At 41.5% G+C, this 20,414-nt stretch overlaps 1 protein-coding gene across 6 annotated transcripts in view; it reads left to right on the plus strand.

The window, feature by feature from the left end:
- The first annotated feature begins 1,991 nt into the window (after positions 1-1,991).
- The window catches only part of SMC6 (structural maintenance of chromosomes 6), a 43,438-nt gene continuing 25,015 nt past the window's right edge, over positions 1,992-20,414 (plus strand). The window contains exons 1-9 of one of the 6 annotated variants that reach the window (XM_041489171.1): positions 1,992-2,475; positions 3,038-4,355; positions 8,168-8,316; positions 10,185-10,302; positions 12,247-12,352; positions 15,899-16,035; positions 16,602-16,663; positions 17,508-17,588; positions 20,199-20,300. In XM_041489171.1, the coding sequence (XP_041345105.1) occupies positions 8,173-8,316; positions 10,185-10,302; positions 12,247-12,352; positions 15,899-16,035; positions 16,602-16,663; positions 17,508-17,588; positions 20,199-20,300 (750 nt within the window). In that variant the 5' untranslated portion in view covers positions 1,992-2,475; positions 3,038-4,355; positions 8,168-8,172. The other 5 variants (XM_041489172.1, XM_041489169.1, XM_041489170.1 and 2 more) reach the window with 5 other exon arrangements.

The following is a 20,414-nucleotide window of genomic DNA, read 5'->3' on the forward strand; positions in this document are numbered from 1 at the left end:
TAAAAAGGACTGGGCCAACTTGTTACAAAGCTCTCAGTGCAACATGACGACTTCTGAATTTCCCTTCCAAACAAATGTCCTGGCATTTCTAACACTGACTGCAGAAACACACCACTGTGTGTTTCACTGTGTCCATTTTGGTACTGGACATTTTGATATAGCACTACCTGTAATGCACGCCAGTTGAAAGCATACACCCACTAGGAGGTATATCTCTTTGTCTTGTGTAACTTTACTTACACAGCTCCACTCTCCATGGCACCCCATTACCACACCCATTTTCTTCTGTTTTCATTATTCTTCTGGTTTTCACATCTTGCCAGTTTTACACAAGGCCTCTAGCACATACTCTGCTTTCCACCCTCACAATACCAATTTATTCCTGCGCTGTCTTACGGTACAAAGTTTGTCTCATGCTTATTTATTTTCTCTCTTTTCTCCCAATATTAGAATATAAAAATCAAATACAACTTGGAATGCTTTGTATTTCTTTCTGCTTTTGACACTACTGTACACTCAGATAAATTAAAATGCTCCTTTGAATAAATCAGACTAGATGACCTACCAGTGCTCAGAGAGCTGCTTAAGAAGCTAAGCCACTGTGTGGTCTCCCACATTTAACATCAGAGTCTGTCAAAACAGCAAGCCTGCCTTTGGAGGGTGCATTCTTTTATACTCTAATTCTGTTTTAAAGCAAGGCAGCTATTCAATTCCAGGTTGTTTTTAAACCAAGTTCTCATTAAGATTTACTTTCAACAGAATTTAGGTCTCTAATCCATTTCTTTAACTACTACAATGACTCAATTTCACTTTAGTTGTATGCAGACAGAGTATTGCTTTTGTTATTGTATGTCAAGCACATAAAAATTAGTTAAAAATACAAATCAAGCATACAACTACATAGTACAATTTCTTGAAGTCCAGGATAATCAGTTTCTCTGATGCACAGGGGAAGTATCCAAACCTTCCCAAAAGACAAGCACAATAATTCATCTTCAGTGAGAGAACACCTAACAAAGAAGGGAGATGTCTTTTTGGTGTTATAATTTGGTTTCCACAAGTCTGCATCAATAAAATTTCTTAAAAAACAACTGTTAGTCAGTTTCTAAACATTGTTATGGAGTGTCACATAGTACTTAATTAATGGGAAAGACAAATACACTACAAACACCCTACATCTGGTTAGATTACAAATAATAAGAAAAAAGCATAATAACTGAAAACTAAAAAAAAAAGGCCGACTTTTTCACTATAATAAAGTATAGCTATTTGAGAACTTAAGTTTTTCACATCACATTGAATCTATATCTAACGGTGAGTTATGAAAGCCTGCAAGACTGGTAGCAGTCTTTGGTTTTGTTTCAGTGTATTTCATAAAATATTTAAATTTGAATTCAGTGTACAAATAGCTCAACTAGTCTTAACATGAATGATCTGTCTACTCGGATTTCATTTAACAACTTCGTTCATCACAAGCCTCCAACCCCAGAGAGCTGGCAACTTCCAAAGAAGCAAGACTGACCTTGATTTATTTTCATATACTTAAAAATCACTGAAGATCGTTAACAGTAAACATAACCACCCCCTGCAAAACCTTCTCAATGTCTCTCTAGGCCAGAACGTGCTAAACCTATAAAGCTCTTATGTAGTGCTTTAACACTACATTCTGCTCTACTAAGTTTTTTCTTTTTTACACTGGCAGAAATGCCAGTTACTTAAAAACAACCACAGAAAGCTTTTAATGCTGAAATTCAATTAATACAGAGATACTTTGACACAAGACCAAGGTAACTTACAAAGACAACTACGCATATATTTTAAGTCTCACCCAGAGGCCTTTAAAAAGGAGGAAAAACACGGCAGAGGAAACACGAAAGCCCTGACGTTTTTAACAACTCTCCCCCTCTTTCTCTCTGCGTTACCCCAGCACAGCTTTGCCAATAAACCTGCGCACCGAGAGACAGCAGCGGCGCGCTCCAGCATTTGCAAATTCCTCCTCAAGCGCCTACGGATCTTTCCGGCGGGATGAGCACAGCCCCGAGCCCGGGATGAGCACAGCCCCGAGCCCGGGATGAGCACAGCCCCGAGCCGCTGCCGGCCAGCGAAACGCCCAGACGCGCGGGCTCCCCTCACGCAGCGTTTGAAACTCCCGCCCCGCCGCGCCCACAGGAACAGGCGTGCCCGAGCTCCCCTGGGCTGCCGAGCCTCGGCCCGGGAGCGGGCCCGCCTCCGCGGGGCCCAACGAGAACGCCCGGCCCCGTGAGGGCCCCGTGAGAGCCCCGCCGGGCCCGCTCGGAACGGCTCCAGAGCGGCGGGCGCTCCACCCCCGCACACCCGAAAATGGCGCGCGCACGGAAACGCGCCCCGCGGGGCGCGGAGCGCGCAGGCGCCGCACTCGCGGAGGCGGCTCTTCCGCCCGCTCCGGCCCGTCCCGCCCCGTCCGCCCCGCCGTGCGGGGATCGGGAGCTGTCCCAGGTAACGGGGCGCGGAGCAGGCGAGGGGCGAAGGGAGGGGAGACAAGGGACGGGTGACCCATGCCGGGCGAAGATCCTGGCGGGCGCTCTCCGGGCGCGCCGCGCTCTCTGGATAGCTGGGAGGGAGGGCGGCCTGGCGGCCGCAAGGCGGGGCAACGGCTCCCACCCGCTGCCCCCGCTGCCCCCGGCCTGGCTGCGCTTCTGTCGCAGGTGGCTCTGCGGGGCCAGTTAGCGGTCGGAGCTGGCATTTGTCAACCGCTGCCCAGCGTGGGCTCCCCGCCGGGTGTGAGCGCTCCCTCGGGTGCCCATCTCTGACGGCGGAGAGCGGGAGCGGCGGCCGCACGGGCGTTCCAGCCGCCGAGGGACCCGTGTCTCTTTTCTGGGGAGCGGGGGAGCCTTCCGGGTCGCGCGGTGTTGGGAAAAGCAACAGGTAATGGTGGATTGCTTGAGGGGATTCCTGCCCCGCTTTCGTTTTCGCTGTCCGTAGAGGAGGCAGAGCTGCCCTTTGTGCCGCAGTGCAGTTCTGGGCTCAGTACCAGAGAGAGATGGAGGTCCATCCGTAGAGGAGGCAGAGCTGCCCTTTGTGCCGCAGTGCAGTTCTGGGCTCCTCAGTACCAGAGAGAGATGGAGGTCCGGTGGAGGGCTGTGAAAGACGATTAATGGACTGAAGCATCTCTTATGAAGAGAAGACTGAGGGAGTTGGACTTGTTCAACTTCGAGAAAAGACTGCTGAGAGGGGACCTCAATCTGTATAAATCTTTAAAGGGAGTGTGTCAAGAGGATGGACCAGGCTCTCCTTGGTGATGCCGAGCAGTAAGACTGGAGGCATTGGGCAGAAACTGATGTACAGGAAGTTCCACCCGAACAGGAGGAGGAATATCTTTGCTGTGCAGGTGAACACGAACTGGAACTGATTGCCCAGAGAGGCTGTGGAGTCTCCCTTACTGCAGATACTCAGAAACTGCCTGGACACAACCCTGTGCTGTGTGCTCTGGGATGACCCTGCTTGAGCAGGGAGGTTGGACCAGTTGACCCGCTATGTTCACTGCCAGCCTTACCCATTCTGTGATTCTGGGGGTCAGGCAGCGCTTCTCCAGTGTTTGATGGGATGGTATAGGCTTCTTATGCACTGCCTGCAAGTGTGTTTGGAGAGAGGTTGTCAACATCAGACATACAGTGTAACATGGAACATCTGGCTCAGTCCCAAAATGTAGAGCACTCCACTGCTGTGTCTTGAGACTGGGATTCTGACTTCAGCCCTTTGAAATACCTCATTTTAAGTTGTTTGTTCACTGTAAACCAAGTTGTTACCCCTGCAGTTAAGGTTACTGAAATTGCGTTAGAAACCTCCTCCCCTCCACATCCCCCTCACTGGTTCTGTGACCAGTACCCGGATGTTAATTTGTAATTTAGTTGCTATTTTTGTGACTGTTAAATGTAGTGTGCTATACATCAGGTAAAGACCTCAAGTATTTTCTTCCTCTCCTTACCATATCTTGTGTTCATCCTGCCATAGGTCTGCTCTGATGTCTTTGCTTTACCTCTGTTTTGCCAGCTGGGTGAAAGGCAGGATTATAGCTGGGCTGTGTCCAGAGTGTTTAAAGTGGATGTCCCACAAGACAGATGGGATACCTTCCTACCTTATGTGGATACCAGGCCAGTGAGGGCTGCTAGAAAGTCACTCATGTGGGTTTGGTGACAGCAGGTTGGTTGTGTCAGCCCTGGATGAGCCAAGCTGTGACCAGCCAGGCAGGGAAAAGGGAAACAGTTGTGGAACTCCATAGCAGTGAATACTGTGGAAAGATAGGCCATTGATTAAGTTGAAATGGGTGAATATCAGTGGATGCAGCCTCTGCCTTCCTATCCATTGATGTGTACAGGGTAAGTACTTTCCTAACCTGTAGCTGTCCTTATCATTTTACACAGGACATTTGGGGCTTGCCTTTTTCTTTTGTGCTCTCATTATATGCATAACGACTGCTTGTTGTAATTTGTAGTGATCCTTTGATTCTTTTTATAATTGAAGCTGTCTTGCCTTTATTTGCTCCCAATTATAGATCCTATATATTATCTATAGATAATATTTTATCAATAGATAATTATAGATTACAGTTAGGTGTAAAAACCTAACTGTATACTCTTACATTCCATGATAGTGAAGTTTATTTTTATTAAATCAGTACTCTTGATTTCTCTTTCTGAATGACTGTTGGATTCTTGTTTGAATGATTAACTTGACTTTGTCATCACAAGCTTCCATTAACATAGTCTTACTTCATATTGTAATATACTAAAGTATATTTTATACCTCAGATTTTAGGTATGATACCTGATCCATTAAAAAATCCTTTTGTTAACATTTGTCAATCATGTCCTTTGTTAGCTGCTCAGTAGTCTATATTACATATTTTTAAATGTATTGATGTATTTTTTTGCCAGTTTGTTTCCAGTGTAGTATTGCATACTTTAATAACCTTCAGATAGCTTGGATCAGCTGCTTTTCCTTTGCCTTGCATAGTTATTCCCGAACTGTTGTTAAAGTTAGGGTAAGTAGTGCTGAGACTGAAAGCAATATTTTTTTCAATTAAAAACTTAATGTAGAAAATTAGGGGTGCCTTGGTGCAAGAGTTTTGGGAGCAATTAATGTAAAAAAATTCTTGTTAAAAATATCAAGATGAGATGAAGATAAAATTCAAACGTGTCATTTTCTGTGTATTTATTTTTTCTAAATGTTGGCTGTTTCTTCCTGTGCCTTTTAAAACCTTATTAATGGGTTCCTTGTGGTTGTGGTCAGTTTCTTGCTCCGTTTGGGTTTTTTGTATTCAGGGAAGGGTCTGCATCCACTGATATTTGCCATAATTTCTGAGGCTGAGTTCGCTTGTAGTTCCAGTTAAGTTTTGTTTTCATTACTAGCTCTTTAACAGTTTTGAGGCGCAGATGGTTCTGTCTTTTTCTTTCCTCATAGTTATTACATGAGATTATTTTATTCTGTTTTCTGTTCTTTTACTCTCATTTCCTTAAATGTTCAAATTGTATAGCAGTGGAACTCATAGCCTTCATCTTTAGTTTGGATATTATTAATTACAACATTTAAAGCTTATGTTTATGTCTTCATATTTGGGTGATAGATGCCAAGAGCTTGCAAGAGACTGATTCGTGGTCTGAGTAATTTGGCATGAAGGCATGTCTTTGTAGTAAGCCCAGAGTAGCGTAGCAAAAGGTGTGTAAGCCGAATCATGAAGTGTATTTGCGCCTTGATTTCCTTGTGTGTTGTATTAAACTACAGAACATAAAATGGATATGATAGTTTTGCTGTAAATACTTCATGGGCATCATCATTATAACAATAATAGTAATAATAATCATCAGTAATAAACATCATCATCATCATCCTTCTCTTGCTCCTCTAATATTTGATAAAGAAATCCCTACCATACAAAATTATTGCAGGAGTGTCAGATGACAAGTTTATTGCATTTCTGCATTTGCTTTGAATTTTGTTCATTCCACATAATGGAAAGGAATTAATACTGTTTTTCTTTATCTTTTAGATGCTGTGTCATAGAAAATTAATGAGGGAATCATAAAACATTGTATTGTATAAAGCAGTCAACAAATTTGTAGACTAGAAATGAGATAATCTCTGTAATGATGTAGGAAATGTTGATGTCTCGTGTGTCTCTGACAATAAATGCTGCTCTCTGCGGTACTTGGTAGTATAAGCTGTCTGACTCTTGTCAGTTGAACTCAGGCAGTAGTTTGTCCAGAGCATTAGGCTGACCCAAGGAAACTGCTCAGAGAAGCCTCTTGTTCTCCACAGTGACCCATGCAGACAGATCTGCATGGTGAGGTGGTTAGGGGCTCACCTAACTAATGTTAAAAGAAAGAAGTTCTTTCCTGCATTACTTTTTGGTAGAATCAAAGACTTGACGTTATTTATTATTTTGTTGTGTAAAGAGCTGCTTGCACTCAGAGGGATGAGACAGAATGAGAAGAGGAAAGAAAGACTGCTCCCCTCCATTGCAATACAAGTTCTTGTGACTGAAGCTGTACTTCAGCAGTCTTTATTTCATTGAGTTCTCTGTAGATTCTCCAAGTAACTAATCTTAAAACAGAGAGAATGTGGAGCAAGACCCGCTGAGAAGCTCTGGGAGTGCTTTAACAAGAGGGCCCCTGGGGTCCTGAGGCTGTGCACTGCACAGCTGGACCTGCCGTGCTGACCCACCCAGCTTTCTCACAGGATGTGTCACCTCCCTCCAGGAGATCATGGTAGGAACTGTTAGGCTGACCTGTATGATTCTCTCCTGGATTATCCCATCTGTTCTGAGGGACAGGGAAGTGCTTGCTTGTTGTCATTACCTGTATCCATGATGAGGAGTCTTCTGGCCTTCAAGCCCCCTGTGTGTTTAGACATGTGTTACAAACTTTGGGCATGCTGTGTCTCTAATGCTAGGCATTCTTTCCTGCACCCCACACAAAAAAAAAAAAATTAATTTATTTTTGTAAATATGCAGCCTATTCTTAGGCCATGTGTCATTCAGTGATCTTTCTATAGGAGTGAATGTTAAGTACATTTATTGCCTCGGAATTTTCCTTGAACTGGTGCTGTGCATTGAAGTTGGTTGTCATCTTTCTTACAGGGGAGCTCTAGATGAAATTCCAGCAAACAAAGCTGAGTAGGAGAGCATAATGCATTTCAGAAAAGTTTTGATGTCAGAAAACTGTGCAACTGATAGTAGTTTTAGCCTGTTTTAGATACTTAGCAGTAGCTGACTTAACTGCTGACAAATAAAAAGATTGTGTATTGCATTTGTGTAAATAGCACATTGCTTCTACTTAGGTCAGCTATGTCAACTTCTGTATTTTGTGTAGGTCTTTGGGTCTGTAGGTATGAAGAATGTAATATGTACTTTTGAGGGAATAAAAACCATGCCATAAATTTATGATTACAGAAAATACGAGATTTTTGTATGTTTTATAGCTTGTTACTTTCGCAAGATTTATTTCAGACCAGTCCTATTAGTGCTGGAAGTCTGTGCATTATTTATTGATTTGTAGAGGAAATTTACACATGTCTCCTCTATATAGAGAGAATAGTTTTCCTTTATTAGGAGCATTTTGTTTACTGTGATCATGTTATACTACCTTGTAGTGTAAGAAACAGCTCAGGAACAGTGCTATGAATCTAAGTTTTCCTTTATTCTACTTTTATGTGTTTTGCATATTAATTTTCTGGGCTTTTGTCGACAACAAATAATTAATACACTTTGCTTTTGGCCATGCAGCTGGCTTTAATCAAATCGGTATTGATGCTGCTGATTATAAACTAACTATGTTGGTTATATACTTTTTACCACTAACCTTCAATTTCATTGCTAACCAAAAACAATTCTAGCAAGCATTCCAAAGTCTAATGTACCAAGGAAAACAGAATTAAGGTTGATTTTATTTACTCAGCTTGATTAGAATAACGAAACTGTGGTTCTTTTGTTTTGATGCAACTCCTTCATAGCAAGTGTAGCCTTAAATTACTGAGGTTTCAGTTCTGGGAAAGTATTTGTTGCAATGTTTGCTGTGATTTCAATATTTGTTTTACCAAAGTAAATAATTTGGTACTTCTGTGCTGTCACCTGTGGGTATGTTGTCACCTAGAAAACTGAAACCTATAATATTTCATTACTTTCATTTTTCAGTACTCATGGGTAAGAGAAAGGAAGAAAGTGTTCTAACTCCTGGGTCCCAGAAAAGGCGGAGAAGAGAATACACAGATGTACATAGTGATGAGTCTAATGAAGAAGAAGCTTTAGAGTTCTCAGCTAGTAGCAGTGGCCCTTCACAGCTGGTAAGTATAAAAAGTCATAGAGATGAAGATATAAGAAAAGTTCTTTGCCTATTGAAATAAATGTCTTGGATGTTGGCGTCAGTAGAACAAAGATTAAAGAAACTAGGGATACTCTCTGTGGTGAGGACTTCTGCATGAGGTTATTCTTACCTTATTTCTTTTGGGTCATCTAATTATAATAGTCAATCTTAACAATATTCTGATTTAATAAAAGGAATACTACTGTAGTTGTGAAGTAAATGAAGGAAATGGATTTTGATTGAACTATGGTATGTTTCATTTATGGTTGTAGTAAAGGCAGACAAAATATTTGGAAAACCATTTATTTACTAAAAGAAATGTCAAATACTTGTTTGTTTTGCATTGCTCACACATTCAGGTATCTGAGAAAAAAAATCTAGTGTTTGAAATGCAAATTTTGATGGGAAAGAAACTTGAAAACAGGAATATTTTTTTTCTGCTTTTAGTTTAGTAGTTGAATTTTAGTCTGATAGAAGACTTAAAAAAATTATTTTTGAGATTGCAAATACTGTCCTGTGTATTTAGATTGGACATCAGGAAACAGTGGTAAGACACTGGACCAGGCTTCTCTGGGGGATTGAACCTGTCTGGGTGCCAGGTGTGCACCAAAAGCATTCTTTCACTGCCCTCCTTTCCTGGACAGGGGAGAGAAAATACAACAAAATGCTTGTGGTTGAGATAAGGGCAGGGAGAGATCACTCCCCAGTGACTGTCATGGGCAAAACAGACTCAGCCTGGGGAAATGAACTGAATTTATTTGCAGTCAAATCAGTATTTGAGAGATAATAAGAAATGAACTCAAACCTTAAAACACCTTCCCTCCGCCCATCCTTGGTTCCTCTTCACTCCCAGTTTTCTTCTCCCCCAACCCAACAGCACAGGGAATGGGGGCTTTGTTCAGTTCATTACATGTTGTCTCTGCCACTCGTTCCTCTTCAGAGGGAGGACTCACACTCATTCTGTGCTCCAGTGTGGATCCCTTCCACAGGATGCAGTCCCTCAGGAACAGCCTGCTCCTCTGTGGGTCCCCCATGGGCTCTCAAGTCCTACCAGCAAACCTCCTCCAGTGTAGACTTCCCATAGAGTCACAGCCTCCTTTGGGAATCCACCTGCTCCTGCACAGGGCTCTCCATGGGCTGCAGGTGGATCTCTGCTCTGATGCCTGGAGGACCTCCTGCCCCTCCTTGGTGTCAGCAGAGCTGTTCATCTCGCATATTCTCACTCCTCTTCTCTGGCTGCAGTTGCTGCAATTGCAATTTCCCTTTCCTGACTCTTGGCCTGGAGGCACTGCCTCTGTTGCTGATGGGCTCAGCCTTGGCCAGCCGTGGGTCTGTCTTGGGGCTGGCTGGGGAGTGGCACTGGCTCTGTCAGACATGGGAAAGCTTCTGGCAGGTTCTCACAGAATCCACCCCTGTAGCTTCCTGCCCCTGCTACCACAACTCAAAGCCAGTGCAGCTTCCTAGAGAGGTGGTTGGTGCCCCAAGCCTGTCAGTATTTACAAGACATTTAGACAATGCCCTTAATAACATGCTTTAATTTGGTCAGCCAACTATTGTGGATCTGTTGTTTTAATATTTTATGTTGTATTGATGGTATGTTAGTAATAGGGAGAACTGAAAGTTACTGTGTGTGAGGGATCAGCTTTGGTAACTTTTTGTTTTAGTAAAAAGATGCTCTATAGCAAGCGACTTTACACAGTGTCGTGAAACCCTTCTGTTTCCTTGTGGCTTGTAACAACCAATGTTTTATATCATACTGTCATTTTAATTCTCATTGTGTTTAAAATATATAAACTTAATCTCATTAAAATGCATATATAACTTGAGTTTTAATTGTTCATTCTTTAGCCTGACGGTGAGGTTGGGATAATTGAAAGTATCCAGCTGAAGAACTTCATGTGCCATTCAAATCTGGGGCCTTTTCAGTTTGGATCAAATCTTAATTTTGTTGTTGGAACCAATGGAAGTAAGTATTAATTGCCTAGCATCTTTGTCAAAGAATGCTTCTGTTAATAATGTAGAGAATGTAGTTTTTTATTTGAAAAAGAATTGCTGGCCACCTTTTAGGTGTAGACAAGGATTCCCTTTTGAAATGAGGTACCACACAGGTCTATCCCAGTAGTTAAAGGCTGGTGAATTAGGTCTTAAAATTGGAGATTTTTGCAAAAGATAATGTGAATATAAATATTTTAATAGCTAAATAATGCATAAATTTTTATTTTAACTAAATGTACTTATATGTTTATTATTAAATGCACTACAATTATCCAAGTGCCTGCAGCGCCCATCACTGAGTTTGGAGGAACCACAGTGGTTGTAATAGGGCGTTGAAATACTGCTGATAGGTGCATAATGCTAAACTAAATCTGAAGCACATTCAGCAACATCCTGCTTCCTGATGGTTTGAGCTTCCTGAGGACATCCCAAATTTTGAGAAGCAGTTGTAGTTAGCCTGGAGAAGGAGGAGAAGGTGTGTCCGCTGTGGGCTGGCTCTGGGAGGAGGGAGGCTGGGCGGTGTAGTTGTGAACGTTTGCCGCTAGGTGGCTCCCGCAGCCCGGCGTGAGGGCGTGCCGAGCGCGCGGGCCGGCGAGTTTCGCTGCCGGCGGGTCCGTCATGTCATAGCATGTCATTTATCAGATCTTAACATATCTTATCAGCCACATTGCAGAGTACTTCAAAATTATAGCCTTAGCCCAGGCCCCAAAGGTGGTAAACACCAAAGTAGGGAGTGCGTGCTATGAGGAAGGTGTTACATAATGCAGCTCTGAGAACCAACACAACAGCTCTGAGAGCAAATAAATCAGCAGTGTGACCAGCAGCTATTAAGCTAGTATCATGAATGCTTAAAACAAATTTGTTTTAACATACTCTGGTCAGTTATATCAACCCTTTGAGCCCCACACTGGGTGCTAGAAAGGAGTGTTGTCATTAAATCCCTTTTAGCCACTAAGTATCATGCAGCCACTCACTTCCCCATGTCCCCCAGTGGGATAGGAAGGCAAATTGGAAAAAGGTAAAACCTGTGGTTTGGGATAAGAACGGCTTAATAATTGAAATAAAATAAAATATAATAGTTACTGTAATGAAAATCAGAAAGAAAGAGAGGAATAAAACTCAAGAGCAACAAGTTAGCATAATGTAGTTGCTCACAACCAGCCCATCCATGAGCAGCAGTCAGTGGCTCCTGGACAGCATCCCCCAGTTTATGCACTGGGCATGACGTTCTATTGTATGGAATATCTCTTTGGCTAGTTCAGGTCAGTTCTCTTGGCCAAGCTCCCTCCTGCCTTCTTGTGCACCTCTTCTGTGGCAGAGTATGAGACCCTGAAGAGTTCTCAACTTTGCTACTTAGCAACAACCAAAACATGGGCATGTTATCAGCATTATTGTCATGCTGAACCCAAAAAACCACACCCTACAAGCTACTAGGCAGAAAAGGAGCTCTGTCCCAGCTAACCCAGGACATAGAAACTATTATAGGAAGTGATACCTATTTATACAATCTTGTTTCTTTTGGAGAAAGAATTAAAAAAATAAACATAAATTTTGAAAGAGAGCTTAAAACCTTTCAGATAGTTAGATAAATGGTAATATGTGTTTGATTTCTTTCATTGTATGCATGTTTTCAGTATGCTTTTAAGAAAGGGGAGATTCCTTTTGACTTACGACATGTTGAATGCAAATTGCTAAATAGAAGTAACATAAGTTTGGGTCAGCATGTTGGGTTTTTTTAGGGAGAACTTTGAAAATGCCAGATAGTTTACTAGCATTATTGTTATTTTATATGTTCAGTTGGGACAGAAGTTGGACTTCTAATGCATGACTATATAACAAGTCAAAAACTGTAATATGGGTGGAGTACAAATTGTAATATCTTCTCTTTTAAACAAGTTCAATGCTTCAATTACAGGTGGAAAAAGTTCTGTATTAACAGCACTAATTGTTGGACTTGGTGGAAAAGCCACTGCAACAAACAGAGGTTCCTCATTAAAAATGTTTATTCAAAAAGGAGAGACGTAAGTTAAACTTTAATCTACAAGTTACGTTTGTAGTTTGGTGATTGTCATTGAGGTTAGCTTACGAGTTTTCTGTTTATGCTAATTTTCGGCATCTTCTTGTGGGATCCAACAGACTCAAATAAAAAGCATAACGCTGAGGAGACCATATTTAAACAACACGTTGCCTTCGCAAAAAAAACCCAAACCCTGAAAGCAAAAAGCTTCAGAAGTTTTACCACTAGTCTATAATTATTCCTGAATGTTGTATTTTGAAACCAACTGGAAATTAAACTCCAAACAGCTGATCTCTGTCCCCTCCAGTGAGAGAGGAATAAAGGTGGAGATTACGTGTTGAAATAAAAATGTGCTGAAAAAAGCCATCAACGAGATAAGGAAAACAAACACTGACAGCAACAATACTAATAACAAGTGTGTAAAAGAGGGTGATTCCAAGCAAAAATGCTCCTTGAGTCTGACGCAAGGCAACTGCACCACAGCCCGAGTCAGACATCTCCTGAGACAAAGAAGAAAATGGCAAATGGAAGTGTCCATGCCCGTGTTGTGAAAAAAAAGGAGCAACGGTGGACAAATCACCTGCACCCACACTGCCTCCCCAAGCCCAAGACAAGAAAAACAATGATGCACCAACCCCGTGGTAGGACTGGAGCCACCCCACTGCTTCACTTGCCTTCCACTTTCCCTGGAATAAAAGAACACAATGGTGGCAGTTCCACTTCGTGTTCTCCTTCTTTTCCAGCTGAAGCTGTGGCCCCAGGGATGATGTGTGGGGCGTAGAATAGCAACACTCATATGACTCCAGGCTCTGCCCCTCACAGTAATGGCAAGAAAATTACCTCTGTCCTACCTGAAACTGGGACGCTGAACTAACGAACATAGTGGTGTGTTCTCTGTATTTCCTGCTCTCGTGTATTACTTCCACTCTGTAATTGAATATCCTACAGAAAAATGGAGTCCACTAGAAAAATTCATAGGTGCCTAGTTATCATTGTTTTGCAAGCAGTGAGGTTAATTATCTTTCATTCTTTTGATGATGTGAATGAATACAAAGACCTTGACTTACTGGATATTTGAACATGTAAGAAGTGCATTCATGTCTGCTGTGAGAGTGGGGATAATGTGTTTAGGGAAACCAATAAAAAGATAGGAGGTTTATGAGTTTACATTTACATGAAGCTGTTATTTGGAGTCTGATATCCCAGTCCTTTGCTTTTAGAGGTGCTTAAGAGTAAAATTGTTGGTAGTACTTGCCTTATATGTACTAAGTTAATGTATCAGCACTCGCTTGAGAAACAGGAAGTAGGAATTTGGAACTGAAATCACATGTCATCTTTTCTAGAAGAATGGCTTTAGCATTCTGCTATATATTACTTTGGTTAGGCTGTAGAAGCCAGACAACTGTTTTATACAGAAGTCAGTTTGAAAAAAGGAGAGGTACCAAAAAGCAGCATGCTTCTGTGATGTAAAATGAGGGCGGGCACTCAGATGAGAAGGGAAGATAGAGGAAATCTTCTCTCACAAATATTTGCTTTTGGCTCATTATTTAGGTGAAGCATAGGAGGTGCAAGCAGACAGTGTATGGCAGCAGTGTGTCTGTCATGGTCATGGAGAAGAGGGCTGGAGTTTCTGGCAGTGTTTGATTCCATACCACCCACGTCATGGCAGGGCTGTGGTGTCAGCACGAGGAAGCTGGGGCCAAAAGCAGCTTTTGCTTTTCCCAGGTTCAAGGGAGGGGGTGTGTAGGTGTCAGGGTCAGCCCAGCAGACTTTGCTCGTCTCTGCCACTGGCTGTCTGTCTTGGTTTAGAGACTGATTTAGGAGAAAACACTCTGTAATGAGTGTCTCCTCTGAAGAGAATGGCTTCAGTAATCCCTTTTGCCAATGACAAAATGAATACCAGTGGGTGAAAGTAAAAAAAGCCTGTTTATTAACTAACAAAGTGCCTGCATCACGTGAAAAAAAACTGAATAAATGCTAGATATTGAACTTTCAGAACCTTACCTCCCCACCCACACCACAACAAAAAAACCTCAGAATGCCAGGGGAGGAAATAAACAGGCTGGCTGTGTGGCAAAGGGGGGACAAAATGGTGGCTGGCTTTTATCTCAGGGAAGAGGAAAAAGTTCATACAGTGGCTTGGGCAAAACAGATGGAGCCTGTTGGCTGGCATTGGTCCCCTCCTCACAGCAGATGAAGCTGATGGATTTTGGTGTCCTTTCTCGTGTTGGTTCATCTTTGCCCATGGTTTCAGGCTGGCTGGAGTGGCCCCCACTGCTGGTCTGGCAATTATCTGATCTTGGACCAAAACCAAGCTGAAACAGTTCAAGAAAAACCAAGAAAACAACTGCAGAAGGATTGCTGCTGTCGTCCAGGGGAAAGGTGGGGTGGGGGAGAAAAAGGAAACTTCTTGCTTAGCTACTAAGAAATGGAGTTAGCTAAGCAACAAAGCAACTGCCACTCTCCGCAGCACCCAGCACGCTGGGGAGTGAGTCTTGAACACGAAGTCCGCACAGGAGCCCCCAAAGGCTTGTGCCCCTCTTCTGGACCCACCTTAAAGCCACAACAGCCATTTCTGGACATAAAGCAGACAATCAGGAATAGAGCATCATCATAAAGTCACCCCAAGACAGGGCCCCTTTCCCCTTCCTCCGAGCCATGGCTTTTCTGGTTTGGTGCTGAAAGACAGCGCTGGCAAGCCCAAGATGCCACTCAGAGAAAAAGAAAAGGGAGGGAACAGCAGCTGCACAGAGCAGAGCCCAGCCAAGCTGTGTGGAGCCCCAGCCACAGCCACCATGGCCACAGCAGTGCATCACTGCCACTGCCAGAGCCACCGAGCGCTCCCGTCCTGCTTGTGCGCAGTCAGGCCCAGGAAAAGGGTCCTCTGACCTGATTCAGAGTCCTGTGAGATCCCACTAGGTTTTGTCTTGTCCCTGTTTTCCCATTGTTTTCAGCTGGGGAAGGGGAAAGTTAAACCATGAGCATCACTGGCATAGTGCCTTTGTTCTGTCATACACTCCATGGCCCAGCGCAAGGCCAGCTGCCATTCTGCCTTTGTCTGAGAAGCTATGCCAGGTGCTTCTTGGGGAAGCATTTTTGTTTAGTGGTGAATACCCTTCTGTGGGTAAAACACTCACTGTTTTGTACAGTCTTACTAATACTGTTGTGATTTTGAGGTTTTGCAGTAAATTGTGATTCTGTATTAAAATCTCTCCTATTGTTTCCTCCACTGTGGGAAGGGGGTCGAGGAAAGGGGACAGCTTGTATGGGTTTACTTTTCCCTTTACTTTTACTCTACTGCTGGGTACTGCTTTTCCCTTTACCTTTACTTTACTGCTGGGTTTTAAACCAGCAATGCATCTAATGCTGTTATGGCTCAAACCAAATAAATACTTGTTTTTCTGATTGGTACTGTGACTGACTTGCAGCTGTGACCTGTAGGATACATGACAATTTGTATGGAAAATTAAAATGTTCTGATTTTTTTGTTGTTTTTAGATTTGAAATTAATTTCAGGGTTATTTTAATTATTTTTTAATATTTTTTTTAGTTCTGCAGATATTTCCATAACTTTACGAAACCAAGGAAGAGATGCATTTAAACCAGAATTGTATGGTACCTCTATTATTGTGAATCAGCGCATTAATCAGGATGGAAGCAGAACTTGCAAACTGAAAAGCAAAGCTGGTTGGTGGTAGTTTGCTTTGTTCTCAGTCTTAGAAGTTCTCTAAACTTGTTCATGGCTTTCAATGCCTTGATGTTAGTAAAGGATGATGTTTCACTTTTCATAAAAGTACTCAAGGATTATGACAATGTCCATTTTTTTTTTTGTTTTTAGCCCAAACTAAGAATATTTTAGTATGTCAAAAGCAATTATGTATTTATTGATATGTATTACTTGGTATGTCAGGTGTTACATTATGTATTTGTTTTTACAAAAATCTGCTTGTGGGATGAGGCTGAACATAGTTTTTAGTCTTTTTTGAGGTTTTATTGAATTTGCTGATTTATCTAAATTCTGTCACAGAGGGTTTATGAGGCAAAGAAGGACTTCAGTTAGAAGTCTTTCTGTGCAAATTAAAATATATTGAAATAATAATAATAGTAAAAACAACTCCTAACCAATGTTTCTAATTTAGGGCTAGGTCTCTGTTACAAAAAGATGGCTTTCATTTTTTACATTTTCTACAATGAAGAAAATACTCTGGGGCATTGTACCTATTGATATTTTTCCTTTGTTTTTTTACCACTAGGGACCATAATTTCTTCAAAGAAAGAGGAACTCATAGGAATACTGGATCACTTTAATATACAGGTAGTTGTTGTAGTGTTTAAATTCTGTGCAATTTAAGAAGACTTTGGTATGCAATACTACAGTTCTTCAATTAAAAAGAAATGTACCATTCCTTAAAGGAGAGAGTTCCACCTCTTCCATATCATTTAAAGATCAAATTCATCAGCAAAAGGAAAATTGAAATATATGCCTCATGCAATGCAGAATAGGATTCTGTCCCAGACAGATAAGTATTTGCTGTCATCTGTGAGCTCTGATTCATGTGTCCTGTTGATGAAAGTCTTGACATATGTAGGTTTCTTTTGTATCTGGAGAGGTTTTTTCTGCTGATTATTTCAGTTCTTGCTGTTTCAGAAATTGTGGTTTTTCTGCCTAATTGATTAATAAAAGATCAGGTAGTGCATATGAAGTTTAAAATATTCAACTTACTTAGAATTTCAAATAATGGAAATTTCAGTTAGTATGTATTGATTTTATTTTGTCTGTAAGAATATATGAGTCAATTCACTGCATTTATTGCAATACTTTGACACAACAAGAATTTCTAATGCTGATTTTGTTAAATAAATGGAACTTACAGGTCCTATTTTTATAGAAGTCACGTATCCTCTTGGAAGCAGTTCCTTAGTTGTCCTTGCTGTGGCTCTATTTTGTATTTGATATAGTTGGGTTTTTTAATTTTCTGTTTGTTATTGGTTTATTTTGTTATGTTTTGGTTTTTTTGAAGATGTGAGAGTATTAGCAAGCTTGATTTCACAGCATTAGCTTAGTAATAAGTTGCAAGACTGAAACAGGGTTCTCACTTTCATGGATTTTCAGTTACATGGTAACTTGTAATTAAAATAAAAATTATTTATTTTTGCAGGTAGATAATCCTGTGTCTGTTTTAACTCAAGAGATGAGTAAACAGTTTTTACAGACTAAAAATGAAGGGGACAAGTACAAGGTAAGAAAAAAATTTAGCATAGTTGTAAAACATTAAAATGCCAATTGCAAATTTTTAGAGCATTTGGAAAAAAAAAATTCCTTAATTTTAATAACCTGTTTTGGGCTAACTAGGTAAGTAGCTAAATACCACACAACCACTCACTCACTTCCCTTCTATGCTACCCCCAGGCTTGGGCTGGGGGAATGGGAAGTGAAGAGTGAAAGTAAGAAAAAAGAGGGATGAGATAAAATTTGTGTAATAACTGAAGTGAAAGCTGCAAGGAGAGAGAAAGAAAGTAAAACAAAATAAGAGATGCAAAGGGAATCACTCCTGTTGGTAGACTGAGGCCCAACCAGTGCCCAAGCAGAAGATGGCTAATCCCCCTAAGCCCTCTCTTATCTGTATTTATTGTGGAGCATGACTGTGCTGGTTTGGGCTGGGTTAGAGTTAATTTTCTTCATGGCAGCTTGTATAGGGCTACTTTGTGGATTTGTGCTGAAAACAGTGTTGATAATGGGAAAATGTTTTCCTTATTGCTGTTTTTGTAACTGCTGAGCAGGCCTTACACAGAGTCAAGGCTTTTTCTTCTTCTTTTTCCACCCCACCAGCAAGGAGGCTGGGGGTGCACGAGGCTTTGGGAGGGGTCACATCCAGGACAGATGACCCCAGCTGACAAAAGGGATATCCCAGACCATATGGCCATATCATGCTCAGCATATAGAGCTGGGGGAAGAAGAAGGAATTGGGGGATGTTTTGAATGATGCATTTGTCTTCCCAAGTCACCGTTAGGCATGATGGAGCCCTGCTTTCCCGGGGATGGCTGAACACCTGCCTGCCCTGGGAAGTGATGAATGAATTTCTTGTTTGGCTTGGCTTGCTTGTGCAGCTTTTGCTGTATTAAACTAATTTTATCTCAGCCCATGTATTCTTGCTTTTACTTTTCTGATTCTCTATCACGCCCCAGGGGAAAGTGAGTAAGTGGCTTGGGCTAAACCATGACAATGGCATTTTCTGAGGTGGCATATCTCGTTGGCTGCTTGATCATTTGCCTGGTTGTATACCTCCCCAGCTTCTTGCACACCTGAGGGTGTCTATTCACTGAGAGGGCAGAGGGAGAAAAAGGAGGCTTCAGTGCAACAGCTAAAATATGACTGTGTGTAGTCAGTATTTATTTGATCACACATCTAAAATAAAACAACATTTTATTTAACTCCATCCCAACCAGAGCCAGTACACTATCTGATTGCACCAATCATCCACTTTACAAAAACAATTTTTTTGAAGATTCTTCTCTCTACAGAGATAGATAAACTTAAATTTTATGGCTCTGCTGAGTTAGTTCATTATTCAGAAGTACCCCTACCGGAAATGAGTGTTTTGAGTCGCCCAAAGAACCACTGGCACAGGTATCAGCAAAAGCAGGTTTAATATTAAAGTGAAAGTGTGGCTAGGTTAGTTGGCAAGGTTCACTCCCCCACTTACATAGATGCACAAGAGGAAAATTGGGCTAAAACCTGAAACCAATCAATCTAAAACCAAAATCAACTTAAAATGATCTTTGAGGAGGTTGGAATGGGAAAAAGGTATGGATAAAAAGGAATCAGGGAGACCTTCCCATTAAGGTTCAGAATGGATCCCCTTGCCAAGCCTAGCTCTGGACTTGACCACAGTTTAGGTCTAAAGGTTATGACAGTGCATTAATTTAACAGTGCTTAATTAGTAGCCTGCTTTAAACAATTTGACAGAAGATTCTTAGGGAGTTTACAATAGCACAATTGGAACTCACTCATAAGTCTCATTTTCTTACTAATCTCAGTACTTAAGAATCTTAAGAAACATTCATAATACAGTTGCTACATCAGATGCACACTTGTATGTAAACAAACCTAAAGATTATGTGCAAGTTGTATACCTGTGAAAAATTCCCCTGCACCTCAGAGAAGTACTCATGTCAAATGACTTTGGATCTTCTCAGTAGGTGAAGGGTTGATCCCTGAGGGGTGGGTGTTTCAGCCCAGGCTCTGTCAGCTTCTGGCAGCAGTCCCCAAGTAAACTTGAGAGCTCTCTGGCTCACAGTGGTGTCTCACTCAGAGGGAGATGCTGCCACAGCCCACTGTGGTCTGGGACAGTTCAGTGGATCTCACTTGGGACCATTGTTTATAGGGTCACAAGAAGGTAGGCTTTAGTCATAGGAATTTTTCACCCTGACCACAATTGAAGTCAGTAACTTTCTTTGAAAATTCAGTAACAAAAATATTGTTCTATTTGGGTTTTTAGTCAGGCAAGAAAAAGAAGTTTCAAAGGCTCTTCATTTAGAAAGAGGAGCTTGTCAGACAATAAAAGTTCCTGGGAGCAGAGAGTGTTTCTGATAAACTCAAGAGGAGCTGAGCCCAGCTTCTGTTCATCAAAGCTGGGGCTAACAAACATTTCAAGTACCACATTGCAGCCCAAGGAGGGGGTGGAAGTTGTACCACCACAACCTGACCAGTTTCCTGACCAGTTTTTTCACTTTGGATATCATTCAGCATGCGGGGTTGTTGGGATGAATGGTTATTCTGTCATAATTATTGAAGGTCCACTTAGATAAGGTACTGATCTCATATCTGCGTCTTTTTATTCCTTTTTAGTTTTTTATGAAGGCAACTCAGCTGGAACAAATGAAAGAAGATTATTCATTTATTGGGAAAACAAAAAAAAATACCCGTGTTCAGATAGAACAAGGGGAAGAGGTATGTAAAAGTTAAAGTAATTATTAGGACACATCTGAGCAGTGAAGGAAGTACAGGAGTTAAACTGCATAGTTTGGTTTTATTAGGTCTCAGTGACATTAAATTTCAAAAACC

This window comes from Pyrgilauda ruficollis, unplaced genomic scaffold (genome assembly GCF_017590135.1).
Source record: "Pyrgilauda ruficollis isolate IOZ18807 unplaced genomic scaffold, ASM1759013v1 scaffold90, whole genome shotgun sequence".
In the NCBI taxonomy this organism is placed as follows: Eukaryota; Metazoa; Chordata; class Aves; order Passeriformes; family Passeridae; genus Pyrgilauda; species Pyrgilauda ruficollis.